Consider the following 19,488-nt stretch of genomic DNA (forward strand, 5'->3'; position numbering starts at 1 on the left):
CGGCGTCGGACTTGGAGTCATCAGGCCTGCCTCTGAATCCAACCTCACTTCCTAGCTGCCTCAGTGTCCTCACCTGTAAGTGAGGGCTTAGGTTAGATGCCCCTCCAGGTCTCTAAACTTACGAGCCTATCATTGCATAAATATGAGTTATCTCGCCCACCCTCGCCTACCTCTGTTTCTAAAGTACTCTTCAAAGTTTGCAAAGCACTTCCAAAGCCATTACCTCTTCTGATCCTCATAACAACCCTGCGAGACAGGTGGGGTGAGTGTTATCATATCCATTTTACAGATGTGGACACCAAGGTCCACAGAAGTTAGGAGATGTATATATCATAGCATCAAGGAAATCTGGGAGTTGGAAAGTAATGTAGGGATCACCTAATCCAACCTCTAAATTTAATGAAATAATCCTTTTAGCTTTTTATATCTGTTCTGTAGCCTAAGCAGCAAGTGTGTATTTTAAAATATAACTCCCTCAGGAAAATTCTAAGTATAGTTACTTCTCAGACACCAATCTTTAGGAAGGGCATTTATCTGTGCATTTCTAAAACCTTATTTTGATCAATAGTTTCAATTTTGTTTTCCCCTTTAGGGTTTTGCTTATAGACACTTAGGCATTACTGAGACCACACTGAAAATTTCACTGATCAGGTAAAGGCTAAAAACAGAAGCTCTGTGTGATTCAGAGGGCAATGATCCAGTGGTCTGGGGAGAAAATATAAAAACTAGAGGTGTAAACAGTGCAGCAAATAACTACCTTTTTTAAAAGGAGAAAGTCTGGTCATTCCTCTGGTTGTAGCTGCTTTAAATTCTTTAGGCCAATTTCCCCATTCGGGACCACGTGTTTCAGGACAAGAAAACGGTGGCTTCGGCTCAAATCCTGCCCTATTTGCCCACCTGCTTGCCCTAGGTTGCCATGGATGGGAGGAAACAGGGGAAACACTGGAAGGAGGGGCCTGGTTTCCAGGCCAGCTCAGCCACTCAGAAGTTCTGTGTGCCTATGCAAATCTGGGCCCTATTTCCTAAGTAAGCAGGCAATCTTGAAGGCAGCCTTTTATTTAAATATTCTGTTTCTTCCTCATCACTTAAATTACGGTTATAATCCTAAGGAATATGATTAACCTCTCAGGTTAAGGAAGGTTTAAGCTAAAGGGTACTACCACATCTAGAAAGAGTACAGGTACCCCAGTCTATATCTCTTTTTAGGGAAAAACAAATAGGTTTAACTTTGCCCTGAAAGACAAGAAGATAAAGCAAAAAGTCTTGTAGCTTTGGACCTATGGGAGTCTACAGTTCATACACAAAGAAGGATAGGGACTGGCCTTGGGATTTCCCATATGAGGAAACTCCATGCACCAATGCTGGTTAGCACCTTCTCTAGAGTCTTAGAGTCGCCCAGGGCACTGAGAAGTGAGGGGATTTGATCCAGAAGATACAACCAGTCAGTGTCAAAGGTGAGACTTGAACTCAGGTCTCCTGGCTCGAAGGCTAGCTTTTTATCTGGTCCACCTGGCTGCCTTTGCTATTTTCAAAGAAATGGCAAGGAATAGGGGGAAAAAAGAAAAGAAGGGGAGGGGCAAAAAAGGAAAGGAAAAAAAAGGAAATAAAACCACTGACCTCAGCAGAGTTGATGAGTTTCTCAGTGCCGTCTGACAAGGTTTCAAACACTTCTATGAAAGGGAGACCCAGATTTCGGGCTATTTTGGCATCTTCTGAGTTAGTGGCAGGAATTCCTATCCAGAAAGGGAAAACAAGCAACAGATTCCATGACAGAACACTTCAGAGGCTCTGTTCCACTCTTTATTTATTCTCCGGGGACAAACAGCTTTGCATTAGAGACAGTTCTTTGGTGTATGGGCGTGTGCTGCTTTTAAAATTTCACCTTTGTTCCCCACTCTCCTGAAATCTCTTGGCGACTGCTATCAACTATCAGTGTAGAGTAACCTGCTGGGGAATGGGAGGCTGATGACTGCATTTCAGACCGCTGCTAGGACAACGCCTTCACTGTGGAGGCTGAGGGGCAGTGATTGCCTTCTCAGGAGACATTTATTAGCCTACATCCCTGCAAGCTTCCTTGTGGAACGTGGGGTATTATCCAAACACTTTGGGGCTCTGCTTTTTCTTCAACTATCTATAAAAAGCAAATTCTGACAGCTATCAATGCAGCCAAGTGAAATGCCAAAATCGTATTTGCTGAGGTTTTCCTGGGTGCATGAATCCATTCTGTGGTGGCGAGAAAAGAGAGTAAGGATCCTAAATTCTGAACTGGAAAAGACCTTAGTGGTTATTCCCCACTGAGGCCATTCCCTTCAGTTTTTAGATGAGGAAAATGAGGCCCCGAGTCCTCCAGGTACAAATGGTGGAGCCAGGATTGACCTGAAGTCAAGCCTGGGGATTCCCAAGCCAGATTTAGTCTTCTAAGAATGACCCTCTGGAGTGTCAGCATAAGACCAGGTGGAAAGGCTGGGGAGAGTCCCATGGGATGGGAATTTTTCTTATGTGATAAGAGTGGTTCTACTTAAGCAAGAACATTGTTCTAGAGCGATTCACTACTGATGGGTCAGCTTTAAACACATTGAAAGTGACCCTGACTTTTATAACCTAGTGGTGTAGACACTCCAGAATTCCTCATTCTCCTGTGCCCTTTGCCCAATTTCAGGTGGGTGGAGACCCAGATATAAGCAGCTGAAGCCCCCAAGGTTCTGCTGAAAACACCCAGCCAAGCAGCCAAGGTCCATTCTTATGCTTAGTCTAGTTAATTACCATTAATTGAACAAATGCACTGCAGGATTATTTGGGTAGTTGAATAGTTTTAGAAAAAAAAATTTGTGTTTGGCAATATTTGTATTAGGGAAGAGGCAAAAGGTAAAATTTAAGAATTAGCAGAATTGAGTGTCAAGGAAGAGTTTTAGGCTCTAACAGCAAAAGATGACAGCTTTAGAGCTGAAAGGGACCATCACAGGCCTTCTAGTCCAAACCTCTCATTTTAATAGAGGTTAAATGAACCGTCCAGGGTCATAGGGATAGCTAGAATAAGATACAGGACTTGACCTCAGGCCCTCTGACTCCAGAGTTGGCTCTTTCCACTACACTACAAAGCATCCTTTAGAGACCATTGGAGCAAGACTAAAAAATGAGACTAGTTAATTTCAGGGTTAATTTCAGGAAGGTTCTGATTTCATCCTCTTAGCCCCAAAATGTCACTTCTACCCAAGAGCTAGAGTATTTGAAATTCTACCATTAGAAATTCACTCCTTTGGTTATTTCCCCCAGTTCTCTTCTTTTAAAATGCAAAAAATCCCTAGGAAAAGTTAATATAGTAAACTAATTTTTTACACAAAGGGATTATGGTTTCTCAGATGCTTCCCTTCTGAGAAGTAGGCCTGGGCACAGACACCAAAAATAAACCTGCTCAATCTCACAGTTTTGCCGAGGGCTGGTTCTGATGAAAAATCAGAAAGTCTCTGTGGGGGAGACAATTTGCAACAGCCTTGTCTGTTACGCTCCCAGAAAATGATTCTTCTACCACTATACAGGAGACTTTAAGAAATGACACTCCAATCACCATTTCTTGATGTTTGTTTGCCTCTATATTTGATACAAATCACACATTTAGGATGCAACATGTGAAGAGTCTGGTGTAGGAGACGGACAAAAAAAATGACAGAAATGATACCAAGAAGGTTGTTTTTGATTTGGCATTTCTGCATTTTTATCAAAGATACAAAACAACTGTAAGGGAGAGAAGATGTGTAACAGCAGCAATTACTGGAAAAACTAAGTTATTAAGGGAGCTAGCTACCTGTTCAGAGACCAGCTAAGGAATAATGAAGGGAAAACACATTGGTAATTTACAAAGCAAACTGTAAAGCCCCCAAACAGCAGTACCAGGAGGGGAGCAGAATGACTAAGTTCAACACAAAATCGAGGGAACAAGAACGACAAAATACAGATTGGAAAGGAAACATTTAGGCAAAATGTCACCTAAAAATCTTGAAATTAAAATGTATTTCATCATGGGGGATGGAGAAATTTTGAGAGGGCTGTTGTCATGTAAAACTCAATGGAACAGGAAATACTTGTAATTATCCTGGAAGAAAGAAACAAGTAAATCTGCCTTTCTATCTGCTTAGATATATATCTGCTCTGTTTGGAATCATTAAGGAACACTCTTGAAACAGATTTCACCCAAGGTAGATATTGGATAGGTTTGAAAAACAGCCCCAGACACCTAAAGGTGAGATCAGTTTTTTCTTTTTTATGGTATTAGAAGCTGTCCATATTTCCAAGGACTTGGGTCTTTATTGTTTGGTTTTGGTTTTTGGACCAGACTGGGGATTTCATGGGCACAGATGATGAGGAAACTCTCTCTGCCAATGCAGATTGGCACCTCCTCCTCCCCTTAGGAGTCTTAGAGGGTTCTGGCCAGAGTAATAGCATGTTCATGTAAGAAGGGAGACTTGAACTCAGGTCTTCCCATATCAAGGCCGGCCCTCTCTCCATTAGGTGCTGGTGTCTCTCTTCTGGCTCAAAAGATGGCAAACAAACTAATGCAGAAAGGAGTTCCCAAACTTTTATGATGAGAATGGGCAGAGGTGGGGGATGTCTGAATGATTTCCAGCCTGGTTTCTCCTTAGACAGCCCCTAGATTTATTCCTCCTGGAAAACGGAGTCTGTGCCACAAGAAGAATGGTAACTCTAGGGTGCTGGCCCTTCCAGTTCCCTAGAATGGGGTGTTAAATTTTTCTGCCCATGCAAGTATATTTAAGATCAAAGGAGATAATATTTATGAAGTGCTTAGCATGGGGCCTGACGCAGCAAGTGCTTAATAAATGCTCACTCCCTTCCTCCTTCTCCCACCCCAGTAGACAGCATGCTATTGGTTTTTCATCTTTTTGAAACAAAGTTCCATTCCAGATAATTCCAGACTGTACTGCTGGGTTGGCTAATTATGCAGATCCCCACCCCTCTTCTTTTAGCCTCTACTATAAAAGCAAGGTTCTCTACGCTGGGAAGGAGGGCTGAGCAAAGGGGAGATGAGGGAGTAGGGAGAGAAACGATATATTTGTAAATAATATAAAAGCCAAAGTTTCTTTCATTTTTTCCCCATTACACAGATATTTATCATGGTGGTTCCTACTCTGTGCATAGCACTGTAGGACATGGGAAGTATAGGGCTATAGACTATAAGGAACTCTGGGTGAGGGAACACTCTTAACCAACGGGGGTTAGCACCTTCTCTTCAATACACAGTCTTAGGGGGTAGACCAGAGCACCAAGAGGTCAAGTGACTTGGCCAAGGTCTCACAGCCAGTATGTGTTTTTGGGGTGACTTGAAACCACCTCTTCCTGGTTCCAAGGCACAGCCTACAGTGGACCTTCCTTTTCCACCAATGCTGAAATTCATCTTAACAAGACAATACAATGCTTTTTGGCCAAGAGCAACACACCAGGGTTCCAACTTTATGGTAAAATCTTTCTGTATAATCCATCTTCAGCCACTACTTACCTATTTTTGTGTCTAAAGAGCCTTCCAGTTTTGTTCTGGCCACAATGACGACAGGGATTTCTTGACCGGTGAGCATGTTTACAGCAGTCACGGGCGTGAGACAATCTGAAAATGAATGCAGGGAGCTACGTAATCTATCAAGCTAGGCCCTCATCACTGCCCCACAAAATCCCCCAGGTCTGGCCTGCATGCTAATTGTTAAGGAGGCTGTCTGTCCACTGAACTGAGGCACCCCCACATTAACAGTGCATGCCCAGGTAAAAAGAACGGACCTAAAATCCAGCTGCCCATCCAAAGCTAATCGTTTTAATGTCTTTCTCCAACATTTCATTCCAGGGCCCTAAAACAATTACCCAAAGAAGGACCTGCAGTAAATAATCCATGCAGAAGCCAGACAGCAGTGGTACCTGAAGTCTACAGGGGGTGAGAGGGAACAAATCTAAAATGTCAGAAGTGAACCCCAACAGGCTCTATTAACTGCACAAGAACTAGCGCTCCAGCGGTAAAGTACCACTTTCTTTCTTATAATGCATCTACAACCTAGAGGATTCTCATGTCCTCTGGAAAGCCACCAGTTTATTCCATAAATTACCATGCTACTGAGTGAAAGTAAAGCAAATGCTCCCTAATTCATTTCTACTTTTCATCTTTTTATAACCTTTGCCTCCTCCTTCTTTTCCTTGTCCCTCCTCTCCTCTCCCTCTGACCCCTACCATGACCAGGCTGAGACAAAAACATTAAAAAAAAAAAATCCAAGCTTTACAAGAGGGCCTCAGTGGTTGGCAGTGACCATGGGGCACTGGGCTGCATGTCTGTCATGCAAGGACCAACCCAGCTAGATTTGCAGAAGCACAACCCAGAAGGTGAACTATCAGGTGGTGAACTTGTTCAGTCAAGGCAACTCACTTTTACCAAAACCCAGGAGGGTTTGTGACCTGTATTGGTGAGGCCGAGGAGTATCCATATGGATAAAATCAGGAGTCCTTGGGGGACTGAACCAGTAAGTATTGAGCACATGAGGCTCACTCAGAGAAGACATTTTCCATCCAGGTAAAGAGCAGACACCGAAATATGTGGCTCTTGTCTGGCTAAAGCTCCAGAGTCAGAATATCTTAAAACTAAGACTATGGAAGCGAGGCCACAGCAGCTTTTGGAGTGTGGAAGGTGTTTGCTGATCGATACATTTTATGGCTTCCATTGTCTCTCAAACTAGAAGCACTGTATTACGATTCCAACTCAATTTTGCTCAGCTGATAGCAAAAAAACAGTGTCAGTAACTACAGAAAACAGCACATTTCACTCGACATTTTCATCTGGGGTGGTTGAACATTCCTTTGTTCACTTGAGAATTGATGCTAGACACTCAGATGCTAAGGAAATAGAGAGGTTTTACATAAGGCATTGTGGTACAATTGGTATGTAAGGGAAGATGAACAGATTTCTGTTACTTAATATTTTAAAGATACAAGAAACATACTCCCTATTAGTTAAATTAAAGGCAGTGACACAGCTGACAAAGCACTCTAATTATCTCTCATTTAGCTTTTTCTATTTTAAAATGCAAACAGCAGCCCTTCTCCCATAAATTTCTGATGCTGTGTTAATACGATGTCACTAAGCCATTCTGTAAACTAACAGTGAAAAAAAAACCTTCAGAAATTTATTGAATGTGACTAATTAAATAATGGTTTATTTTTACAAGTAAAATGTGCTCTTGAATGCTTCTTGCTCCTCCCTTCCTCCACCCAATGGACGCCCCAGGGGGAAAAGTGCTTTTCCCATGTCTAGCAACAATAATAACAGAAATAATAATAACAATGATGATGATGATGATGAAGATTATGACATTTTCATATAGCACTTTACGATATACAAAATATTTCTCTCATAATAACCCATGAGGAAGGGAGCAGGAGTAGTACCGGACTCTTTTTAACAGATGAAGAAACTGATGCCTGGAGACATCATCTGTGACTCATCTGTGGCTGCAGAGCACGCAGGAGCCTGAGACAGAATTAGAATGCGGGTCTTCTGACTCCAAGCCCTGCCCTCTTCTCAAAGACAGGCTGTCTCAGAAGACACCGGATTTAGAGACATCATAGATGGCACAGAGCTACTGATTTTCTGCAGTTTGGATAACACAGAATGGCAATTTTTCCAGGTAAAGCACTGGTCTAATATCAGAAGACTCTGGTTCAAGTTCTGACTACTACTCGATACCTGTGTGACCTTGAGTAAGTCACTTAATTTCTATGAACTTCAGTCTTCTCATCAGCAAAATGGGGATATTATTACTACCTTTCTCCCAGTGTCCTTATGACAGTCTAATAAGATTATATATATATATATATATATATATATATATATATATATACACACACACACAACTTTGTAGCTTGAATCCTTCCAGAAATGTGAGTTAGTAGTAGTAATAAGCGCTCAATGAATAATGATAATAATAATAATAACAATAATATTTATATAGTATTTTAAGGCTTGTAAAGTGTTTTAGAAATATTATCTCATTTACTTCTCAGAACAACCTTGGGGAGTTAGGTGCTATTGTTATCACTGTTTTACAGTTGAGGAAACTGAGGCAAACAGTTACCCCAGGTCACACAGACTAGATTTGATTTCAGGCCTTTCTGACTGCAGGATGAACACTCTATCCACTGCCCCACCTCCCTGGATACTGACTGACTGACTAAGCTAATAGTCTATGTACTCTTGCTCTCTTTTTTCAAGAAGAAAGTTTAACATGAAACCTCAAGAAAAGAATATTCTCTTTGCAATTCCACTTTGCCAAAATGAAATGCAAACATATTGTTCCTAAACCATGAGTGTTGCCACCAACGTATTTGAAGGTGTAGCTACTGAATTTGCTGTAAAATTCACACTCGGTCTCATTCAACAAACATTTCCTGAGCACCAGCTACGTGCAAGGCACCCTGCTAGCTGCTGAGGACACAAAGAAAACAAAGTTGTCCTTGTCCTTACATTCTACTAAGTAGAAATACCATGTATACAAGCACATATGAAGTAACATAGAGAAACACCCAGGGGCAGGCAGGGTCCCAAACCGCCTCACAGGGCAGGAAGCCCCCAATCTGGGCTCTAAAGGAAGGAAGGGATGCTACGAGCTGGAGAGGAAGAAAGAGTGCATCCTAAGCCTGGGGCACTGCTTGCGCAGACAGGGAAGGGGGACAGGTGTGTCAGGTATGGGCAGTAGCCAGCAGGCTACTGTGTGGGAACAAAGATTATGGGAAGGAAAGCAATACAAAATAGGATTGGAAAGGTGAATAGCAGTCACAGCATGGAGAGCTTTAAATGCCAGGTGAAGGAGTTTGCATTTTATATTAAAGGCAATAGAAGACCACTAAAGATTTCTGAGGAATGAAGTGATATGATCAAATCCGTGTTCTAGGAACGTCAGTTTGGAAGGGTTCCACCTCTCTGTGGAGAAAGTATGAAAAGGGGAGAGAGTGGAAGGAAGAAGACCACTTAGGAGGCTGTTGTGAGAGGCTACACATGAAGGCTTGGACTAGGGTAGAGACTGTGAGTGGAGTGAAGGTAAGGAATGTGGAACCAAGACTTGGAAACCTAGTGGACACGGAGGCTGAAGGAAAGGGAAGGATCAAGAGTGACTCCAAGAGCCCACAGAAGGCCCCACCAGAAGGATGGTGGTACCATTAACCCAAATGGCAAAATGGGGGAAAGACGGGTTTTCAGGAAAACATAACAAGTTGTGCTTTGGATATGTTGGCTTGAAGTACCTACGGCACATTTGGGTAGAGATATGCAGCAGACAGTAGTACAGGAGAAGAGTTTGAGAGAAAAAGTGGGGCTGCATAGGGCTGGAGGATTTGGGAGTTATCTGCAGTGGGATGATAACTGAACCTAAAGGAGCTATGAAGTCATGGAGAGGGAGAGTGTGGAGAAGGAGAAGGGCCCAGGCCAGAGCTGCAAAGAATGCCCATGGTTAGTGAGCAGGAAGAGAAGAGAGATCTAGGACAAGGAAAGGAAGGAATGGCCAAGCCAGGTAGAAGAACAGAAAGCAGTATTCAGAATCCAAGGGAGAAAGTATTTAGGAAGGTGGTTGATGGTTTAAAAAGCGACAGAGATGTTAAGCAGCATAAGCACCGAGAAAAGGCCACTGGACTGGGCTGTTACAAGACTTCTGCTAACTTCAGAGAGAGTAATTTCAGTTGAGTGATGGGGTCATCACTGCTAAGTGAGTGGAAGATGAAGAAATGGAAGCAGTGAGCAAACTCTTCCTGGCATTTGTTTGTAAACAGCTAAGAGATACAGGATGATAGCTTGAGAGGAAAGCAGGGTCAAATGAAGGGTTTCTTTTTGGGGGGGGGCAAGGCAATTGGGGCTAAGTGACTTGCCCAGGGTCACACAGCTAGAAAGTGTCTATGTCAAGTGAGTGGTCTGAGACCAGACTTGAACTCAGGTCCTCCTGACTCCAGGGCCAGTGCTTTATCCCCTGTGCCACCTAGTTGCCCCAAGTTTTTTGTTTTTTAAAGCTCAAGGTGACCCACCCATTTTATAGGTGGTAAGAAAGAAGATATGGGGTAAGAAAAGCTTGGTAAAAACCATTCTGAAGAACAATTTGGAACTATGCCCAAAGGGCTATAAAACTGTGCAAACCCTCTGACCCAGAAATACCACTACCAACTCTGTATCTCAAAGAGATCAAAGAAAAGGTAAAAGAATCTATTTCTGCAAAAGATTTGTAGCAGCTTTTTTTGTGGTGGCAAGGAATTGGAAATTGAGGAAATGCCCATCAAGTCATTGGGGAATGGCTGAACAAGTTGTGGTACATGATTGTGAAGGAATACAACTGTGCAGTAAGAAATGATGAGGGCCAGCTAGGTGGCGCAGTGGATAGAGCTCTAGCCTTGGAGTCAGGAGGACCTGAGTTCAAATCTGGCCTCAGACACTTGACATTTACTAGCTGTGTGATCCGGAGCAAGTCACTTAACCCCAACTGCCTCACCAAAAAAGAGCCAAAAAAAAAAAAAAGAAATGATGAGCAGAATGGTTTCAGAAAAACCTGAGACTTACATGAACTGATGTCAAGTAAAATGAGCAGAGCCAAGAGAACATTGTACACAATAACAGCAATGCTGCAAGGCTAATCAACTATGAGAGACTTAGCTACTCTGAGCAAGACAGCAATTGGAGACAATTCCAAAGACGAAAAACGCTATGCATCTCTAGAGAGACAACCGATGAACCCCACAGTTAGACTGAGGCATACCTTTTTTTTCAACCTTCTTTATTTTTCTCCCTTTTTTTTTTATCAATGTTTTCTTTTGCAGCATGGCTAATATGGAAATATGTGTTGCATAACTTCACATATATAATCAGTATCAAATTACTTGCCTTCTCAAGGAGGAGGAAGGGGCAGGAGGGAGTAAGAGAATTTGGAAGTCAAAATTTTAAAAAATGAATATTAAAAAATTTTTTACATATGTAATTGTGAAATATTTAATGAAATAAATAAAAAGACATTAAAAAAAAAGCTTGGTAAAAAACATTTCTGGGGTGAGGGTCGGATCAAGACTATGACCCATTCCTGTTAGTGGCCAGTGTGGAGTGAAGTCGGAAGATGCAGCAGTTTAGGAGGCCGACAGTGAAGACCAGGGTGTTGACGAGACATCGACATGTGTGCCAAGTCCCTGAGTTTGAGGGCAGGGGTTGTATGACCCAGGTAATGAACTTCTTGAGAAAGGAAGGGGAGTGTCCTAGAAGTCAGCTGATGGTTGTGAAAATGAGCTGCTGCACAAGAGGGTAGAACAGAGCACCATCAGAGATTTAGGGCTGGAATGAACCTCCAAAGCCATCTCGTCCAGTCCCCTCCTTATGGGTTTTGGTTGTTTTTTAATTTTTTTTTCTTGGCGAGGCAGTTGGGGTTAAATGAGTTGCTCAGGGTCACACAGCTAGTGAAGATCATGTGTCTGAAGCCAAATTTGAGCTCAAGTCCTCCTGACTACAGGGAAATTGCTCTGTCCATGTGCCACGTAGCTGCTCCGATCCCCTCCTTATGGAGATAAGGAAATGGAGGCTCAGAGGGGGAAAGTCACCTGCCCAAGGTCACACAGGTCAGAAGTGTTAGGGGCAGAAGTGGCTCGCAAGAGTAGGGAATGACCAGGTGACCAGAACTTCCACTTTCAAAGGTCCTATGATAACTGAAAAAAGAGTCAGCCCTTCAATGCCTCGGACTTCAACAGGTCTTAAAAGCATGGTGGCCAAGGAAGAAGAGAGCAGGGAGGAGGTGCCTGGGAGCTGGGCTGAAATCACAGTCATTACTTAAGTTCTGAGGAAACTCAGATTGGAGAATCCAAGCTCATGAAAATGAAGTTCACTCTGAATTCTGTATTTCTATGATTATTTGTAGTTCACTGCTTAGAAACTGATATTTACAGAAAAAAGTCACTTTAATGATAACAGTTATAAACAAATAGCAAACGAAAGGGAGGGGAGAGAGGGAGAGAGTGAAACATTAACAGTGTAAAAAAGTAACCCCTACAGGTCAGGAAAAAAGTACATTTTTACAGTAATCATAATTGACTTTCTGAAAAGTACACATGAATTAATCTCCCTATTGATTTCACTAACAATGTTATCCCCCAAATCCAAGAGTCTAATCTGATAGATATAAGGTAGAGACGTTGAACAAATTAGCATGAATATAAGAAATCGAATATTTGAGTCATGTGACATTTGAGTGAAATTTTATGAGCTTTGTATTTCATTTGGAATTATTTCAGAGATTATGCAGGGGAAGATATCCATTGTTTTATCCAGGACCAAAATGCATTGCTTGTGCCAAATTTTAGATACGTTGTCTTAGACACCTGTGTCGTCATGGAGATACACAAGTATCTCCAAATATTGTTTTGGACATTCTCCAAAATGATTTCTCAATCACTCCAAAAAACATGAAAATGTTAAAATGCTCTGAACTCCCTGTATTTTATGATCACTAACTTTTTAACCCTTCATCAGTATTAGCCCACTTTATTCTCTCTCACCTATTCTCCAAGAAGACTACACATTCATATCTTTTCAGTTTGTCTAATTTTCAAGATACTTTCTTATCCCAGATCATTCACAAGAATTACAGTTTCCCCTCCATTTATATCACTCCACCCCCTAAAAAAAAGACTGAAAGATTTCTGATTTTCTTCCAGATTAAGTAGGAAACAAAATTTATGACTGGACACACACTGAAAAATTTTAATTTGAGAGGATTTTTTTTCATCAACCTTCAAGATGATGCTCTAAAACAATACTGTAAAGTTAAAACAAAATGATTGCTTCTAAGAGCTAAGTGTCCTGCTCCTGAATTATCGAGGGACATCCTAGACATCTGTCCAAGCTGGTATCAGGAAATGTTCACCTTGGTTATCTATTTCAAGAATATTAGTCTTGATTTACTTTATATTTCCATAAAAAACACTTACAAAAGATCTACTATATATAGAATTAATATATCATTAAACACAAACCCATTAATTCAAAATTTCTGAGATTTCAGATAAGAACTTGGTGATAATTTACTAGCTACTAAAAGAGAATGGAGCCTAGAAACAAGACTTCAAGGAGAAATGTTTAAGTTGAATGAGAAAACCATTTTCAAGATATCCAGAAAATGCTCACCTACATGTCAGAACTTGCTATAGCAACTGCAAGTTATTTTATTTTCTGCGAAAATTTTTATATATCTTTTTCAAATTATAAGTAAAAACAATTTTTCACTTTCATGGTTCTTTTGAATTTTGAGTTCTAAATTCTCTCCCTCCTCCCTCCTACCCCCATTTCCTGAGACAGCAAGCCATTAGATATAGACTATACATGTGCAGTCATGCAAAACATATTTCCATATCAGCCATGTTGCAAAAGGAAAGACAGATAAAAAACAAAAACAAAAACCCCAGAAAAAAAAAGAAAGTAAAAAAAGTATGCCTCAATATGCATTTAGATTCCATCAGTTGCAAGTCATTTTAAACTCACACTGGCCTCCTTTCTTATCCAAAGTCACAAGAACTATAAAGTAAGGAAAAAATATGATCTCTATGTACAAAGAAATTCATCATCTAAACATTAGATTATACCTCAAATATCCTTTAATTAAAAACTCACCTTTGCCTGGGATAAATGTCCTCTGAAAGATTTCCTTCAGACAGCTGTTCCCATGTAAGAGTTGATGGCTGGGTAAGATGGCTATGTGGGATGCGCCATAGACAGCCTCTGGGGTTGAAGCATAAGCAGACAACCTCTCCTCAGTTACTCTGCCATTAGCCTGACAGGAATTACAGGAAAGGTTAATTTCTCCCTTTTCTCTCCAAGGTGCCTTGCTATCTTTGCTCTTTGCCATCCCTAATCAGTGGTCACTGAAAGCTGGCATTGGGGAGGAGGGCGATGAGAGAGGATGACTTGGTGGAGGGAAAGGAGAATAGATGGATCAGAGGTTACCTCTGAGCTACCCCTCAGTGCTAATAACTTGAACCACTCTGCAGACAGAGTATGGTACAAGTATGCTCAGAGAGAAGCTTTTACTAATGTTATGGTAATTTTTTTATTAGCATAAAGAACAACTTAGGGTTATAGTTTCCCTAGAGGAACAAAAAAACCCAAGGAAGTCTATGGTGGATTGATGTACTTCAAGTAGGATTCTGAGGCCCTTACCTGTAAAAGAAAAGTAAAGGAAACAAAAGAAAAGAAAAGCTTGAAGAAATGAGCTGGCCTGTCCTCTCAGCTGCTCCCAATAGTTTAGCAGGCAGTCTGAAGTGAGGAGGGGTCCAACAAGGGATAAAAAAAGCAAGGGCCAGGCGGTAAAGCTTCTGATACAGACAGGGGTCAGTAAGACCTTCAAGAACTGGGCTCCTGGAACGGTCTGTACCCTCTCAGATCCCAGAGCTTTTAAGAAACGAGGCACACACCATTCACATGTACTTCAATGGAGTGATAATCTCATCTCATTGAATCCACACCATAACCCAGCCATGCATACCTTCTGAGACTGTGTGATTCGTTCTTGTCGTCATTCTGGAGGCCTTTCTGCAGGTCTTTTAAAATGGGTACCAGTGCAGTATGTGGGTTCTCCATCCGCTATCCTGCACTCTTGCTCCATCACTGGCTCTCATCCTTTTCTGGTCATGCTTCTCTTTGGTGACGCCCCCCATCACTTTCACATGTAAATTACCCTTCGGTTTAATCCTTGGTCATTTGCTGAAGCCTACATGGCATCGTACAGCTCTCCATTACCCTTTGTGTGTCATACAGCTTCGCTCCCTCGGCGACTGTGGTGCTTGATGGTAGGCAGCCATTGTTTTTGTTTTTGTCCTTCATCTTCAAAGAGGGCCGATGACATCACAGATGATGTACTGACTTATGAACTGGATTTAAGTGAGGCAGACGCGCACAAAGTCGTCAGCCTCACTCCCTCTTCCAGAGTCACTGAAGTCCAATGGCAAGACAAAAGTCAGCACAGCTGGCAACGGCCCAGGATGCAGCAGATGACCTTGGCATCTTCAATGTCTGACCAAGCTCTAAGTGCTACACAATGCCTGCTTCAGCCACCTTCATGGTTGCTGGAACAAATTGTTCTCATCTGCCCATTCCACCAGGGGAAAGTCTTCACACGAATGGAGCAGACATTCCCCTAACTCATCAACAGGTTTTAAGCCTGTTAGTTACCCTCAACTTTGTTTAGCTCATCTGCTGAGACAGCTGCACATACTACAGCTTCTTGGAGCCACAGGGGAGAGTTGGGTGACAGGTGGACACTTAACGGTAGATAAGCAGTCCAGAAGTGGGCTTGGCAAGCCCTCACACCAGAGGTGCCAGTCCTCCCTAAGGTGGATTCCATATGTATCCATAGAGTATCACTGGAAGAATAGTGGTGCTAAACTATAGGTTTTCATTTCAAGGAGAAGCTTGGGGTCAGTGAAAGCATCACACAATTTACATAAAACAATCCAGTCAGTCCTCTTTCTTCTATCTGTCAAACTGGGGCCCCAGTTCATTTTCTACCATCAGTGTTTGTCTAACATATATACACAGATGGACCAATTCAATGGGATGTCCATCCAACTACATGTAATATCTTCATGCACACATTACATGTATATTTTGTTTATCTGTGTGTATGTTGTAGAATGTGAGCTGCTTGAAGAGCTGCCTTTGCATCCCTTGAATGATAATCATGAGGTTAGCTCCATGAAGTTATTCTAACTGGGCACACTCCAGAAAAGGATCTCACTGACTAGATCAAGACTGAGTCCAACATCTGCTTGCTGAAGCTACCCAAAGGCCCCGTGGTAGACTTGCATAGTGCGCCCTTCTGGGATACAAGAGGTTCCTGCTGTAAGTGACAGGAGAGGAACAAGTGTTTCTACTGATTTGGTGTAGGAGGAGGGGAGCCTGCCCCAGGGGCTAAGGCAGTAATGTGAACTTTCTACTTGGGGACTGTGCAAAAAACCCCAACAACTTTGTTTCTTAATCTGTTTGGAAGAAATTATGTAAAAGTATTTTCATACATTCTGTATATTCTTATAATGTGCTCTATAATATAGAATGACCAAAAACCCTAAGAAATAATGTTAAATACATGATCACACCAACTCTTTCCTTTCCTTATTGAGAGATGCTGTGAACAACACTTCAATTTAGCTATGACCTCCTCTTGTCTTTTGCTTTTATTTTTAATGAGAATATCAAGGTTGATATGATTCAGTTCTTTTAGGAATATCTCACTGGACATACAGTACCAACAGCTAAGTTAAAGTTCATAAAAGTAGAAAACTGTGTGAATCTTTGTACCTTCCTCCCTCTTTTCTGAAACCTTTCATGCAGAAGCAGAAGAGGAAGGCACAGGACCTAGGGGATAGCTGTAGTTTTCTTTGTATCGTGGGTTGCCGTGGCTAAAGCATTCATCGTCAGGTAGTCAGCCTACGCCTGTCAACCTTCCTGTACTTAGCCAGGCTGGTCTTTGGAAATACAACTTAGTGTGTTGCTGAGATGTGCTTGGAGCTGCTCCAACGTGGCGGACCCTGCCACAGCCTTCACTTGCAGGCACAGTCTTCTAGAAAGCAGGGTCACTCATGCTATAATGAGGCATCATAACAAAGTAACCCGGTGGCATACAATAAATGCTTGATGAATGGATAAATAGTGGATATGCATCTTTAACTCATTTGATTTTTATCGTATGAATTGTTTGACAAAATTACCATGAATGTTTGGTTAGGAGAATCTGCAATGTTCAGGGTCTTGATGTAATCGGTATAATATCATCTGTAAAAAGAAGCATCTGGAGGGCCTCAGTATTTGTAAGAAATCCTTCTTGCATTTGGACTTTGTGCTGGCTATCCTCCAATAGAGGCAAACACTACTGATGAGCATTAAGTCTCCCTGTTTTATACTTAGCTTGATATACACAACCAGGAGAATACTGAATATAGTGAACTTTGTTGTTGCATCTATAAAAGAATCTTAGATGATCTTAATGTAGGCATGGTAGAAACCTCCTTAGATGACAGCCTTTAAAACTACATTTTGTTCTAACAAATCAAAAGCTATTTTTGGTCAACAAAACACAGGGTAGGATTCTGTATTCTCTGCGCCTTTTGGACGAGCATTTGATTATAAAGATGTGACCTGCTGCAGAATGTTGTGACAGTGTGCCAGTCTCCATCTCATATTTTCATCCACTATGTTCTTGATACATATACAGCACATTGTCATAATGATTTTGTGAAGACAAAAAGAGGCATGTGGACTAGGAGTTAATAACGTCTTCTCAGCCACCTTTCTTTAAACTAGTAATGCTGTGCATGCCTTTTATCCTCCAACTGTTTAGTTTATTCTTTCTTTTCATGGAGAATCAGTCCATCAGTGTCCTCCAGCATGGCTCTCCTCCACGTATCCTTGGCCTGGTGCAGCTTCTCGCCATCTTCACTTTCTTCAATGTCACTTCTACTTCCTTGCGCAGCAGAGAACTGACATGTTAAGAGTCCAAATGGAGTGGCTCCATTCTTCACTGATGAAAGCAGTTTGTTATAGACATGGTGGCATATCTGGAGTCAAGGAGTCCTAAGCTCAAATCTGGCCTCAGACATCTACTCAATGTGTGATGCGTGGCAGCTCATTTAACTTCCATCTGCTTCAGTTACTCATCTGTAAAATGGGAATAATAATAGCATCTACTCCCAGAGTTGTCGTGAAGATAATCTGAGGTAACTGTAAAATACTGAGTGAACCTCGAAGTGCTATACAAATACCAGCTAGCTCTCTGTTTCTTGTCCTCCCTCTGGTTTCCCCTTGAGGTGCTTTTTGGATTAACTAGCAGGCCTGGATCTGGTGTTGGGCCTCCTGCAAACTCTGGATGCCTCTCCTGGGTCTCAGTGTTTGAAGAGGTGATGTCACTCATGACCCTTCACCGCTCTTCTCCATCAGATTTTGCAAATGAGTTCATATCATTGTACAATTGGTGCCGCGTCTCTCCACTTGGCAGAGACAAAGTGTCTGCCACCTGAAGCATTTCCTGGGCTCCTTTGGCCTCTACATTGTACTGACTGCATGACATCGGCTAAATTTCCACCGGAAATGGTTAACAGTCCATTTAATGTGCACTTCTTAATTTGGTTCCTACTTTCGGCTCTGTAAAGAATGTTTGGACAGGCCCAAATTGGAGCTGACTTTGGCCTTGGCTCTAACAGATGGCAGGTCTGTGCTGAGTCAGCAATGACTCCCACACCAGTAACCCACTCACTTCCTGTCTAAGTCAGTTCCGTTTTTCTTGATGTTACTCGATTCTTTCCACATTCATCACCTTCCAATTCTCTTCCTGAACACAGTATTAATGGACAGTATGTACACTTTTGGTCTCTTTTGTTTCTTGAGCTGAGCTGCAGTTTCTGACATATTTTTTGCAGTCCTCACCTATGCCCACCTTTCCCCTGTAATTACTGAGCATTAAAGCCCATGTCGACTTAATTTAGAAAGTCACATCAAGTTCACAAACCTCTGCACGTCCTCATCCTTTCCAAGAGCTGTTGGACTATAAACTCCAATTATTTTCATACTGATCTTTTTGGTTATGTTCATCATGTGCCATGAACAAGAAAGAAAACACCTTCACCAACTCCTTTATTTGTGTCTCTGGGGCAAACTTGTGAGCCTTCTGTCTTTCTTTTTTTCTTTCTTTCTTTCTTTCTTTTGAGGCACTTGGGGTTAAGTGACTTGCCCAAGGTCACACAACTAGTAAGTGTCAAGTGTCTGAGGCCGCATTGGAACTCAGGTCTTCCTGACTCCAGGGCTGGTGCTCTATCTACTGTGCCACCTAGCTGCCCCCGTCTTCTATTTAATGACAACTTCCTTATATCTTCTGGTTTCCTTTAGAACAAGAACACCAAGAGTGATATGATTCATTTCCTCTGGTTAACTAATTAGTCTTTAGACAGGGATCTTATATTTAGAATGCCAACAGTTAAATTAATCCTTATATAGCTAGTCTAAAAACTGATTCTTTAACATCCTCTGCCTCCTGTTCTTCTACTCCGTCATGGTCACTGAAAGGATTGAAGAAGACTGTGGTACCCTCTGGATTTTTTTGTTGTTTGTTTGTTTCATGGCTTGCTACATCCAAAGAACTCATCACCTAGTAGCTAGTGTAAAGACAATGGGTCTCTCTGTATTTAGTGGGGCTGGGCCTCAAAAAGTAAACACGGTGTGTTCCTGGGGCTGTATTCAAAGCCTCTCCAGCATGATAGAATCTGCTGGCGCTTGTGGGCCACTGGCATGGCCTTCCACAACACAAGGTCGCTCCTATATATGGATGAGGTCTCCACAGAGGACTTTGGTGGAGGTAACAACAACTCTAATTTGAAAACCATCTCAATCGTGAAGTTATACAATCACCCTTAACTTAACCAGTTCAAAAAATATTCCTTTGTGGAGACTGT

The 19,488-nt window shown here is 41.8% G+C and overlaps 1 protein-coding gene across 2 annotated transcripts in view; it reads right to left on the reverse strand.

The window, feature by feature from the left end:
• Window positions 1-19,488, reverse strand: part of LARS2 (leucyl-tRNA synthetase 2, mitochondrial) — a 165,498-nt gene that overhangs the window by 49,112 nt on the left and 96,898 nt on the right. For both annotated transcript variants that reach the window (XM_020987333.2, XM_078151655.1), the window contains 3 exons: window positions 13,664-13,823; window positions 5,510-5,614; window positions 1,618-1,733 (listed from right to left, as the gene is read on the reverse strand). In XM_020987333.2, coding sequence (XP_020842992.1) covers window positions 1,618-1,733; window positions 5,510-5,614; window positions 13,664-13,823 — 381 coding nt within the window. The remainder of the gene's footprint in view (window positions 1-1,617; window positions 1,734-5,509; window positions 5,615-13,663; window positions 13,824-19,488) is intronic.

The sequence above is a fragment of the Phascolarctos cinereus genome, unplaced genomic scaffold, assembly GCF_003287225.1.
Source record: "Phascolarctos cinereus isolate Bilbo 61053 unplaced genomic scaffold, phaCin_HiC Scaffold_1;HRSCAF=81, whole genome shotgun sequence".
Lineage (NCBI taxonomy): Eukaryota > Metazoa > Chordata > Mammalia > Diprotodontia > Phascolarctidae > Phascolarctos > Phascolarctos cinereus.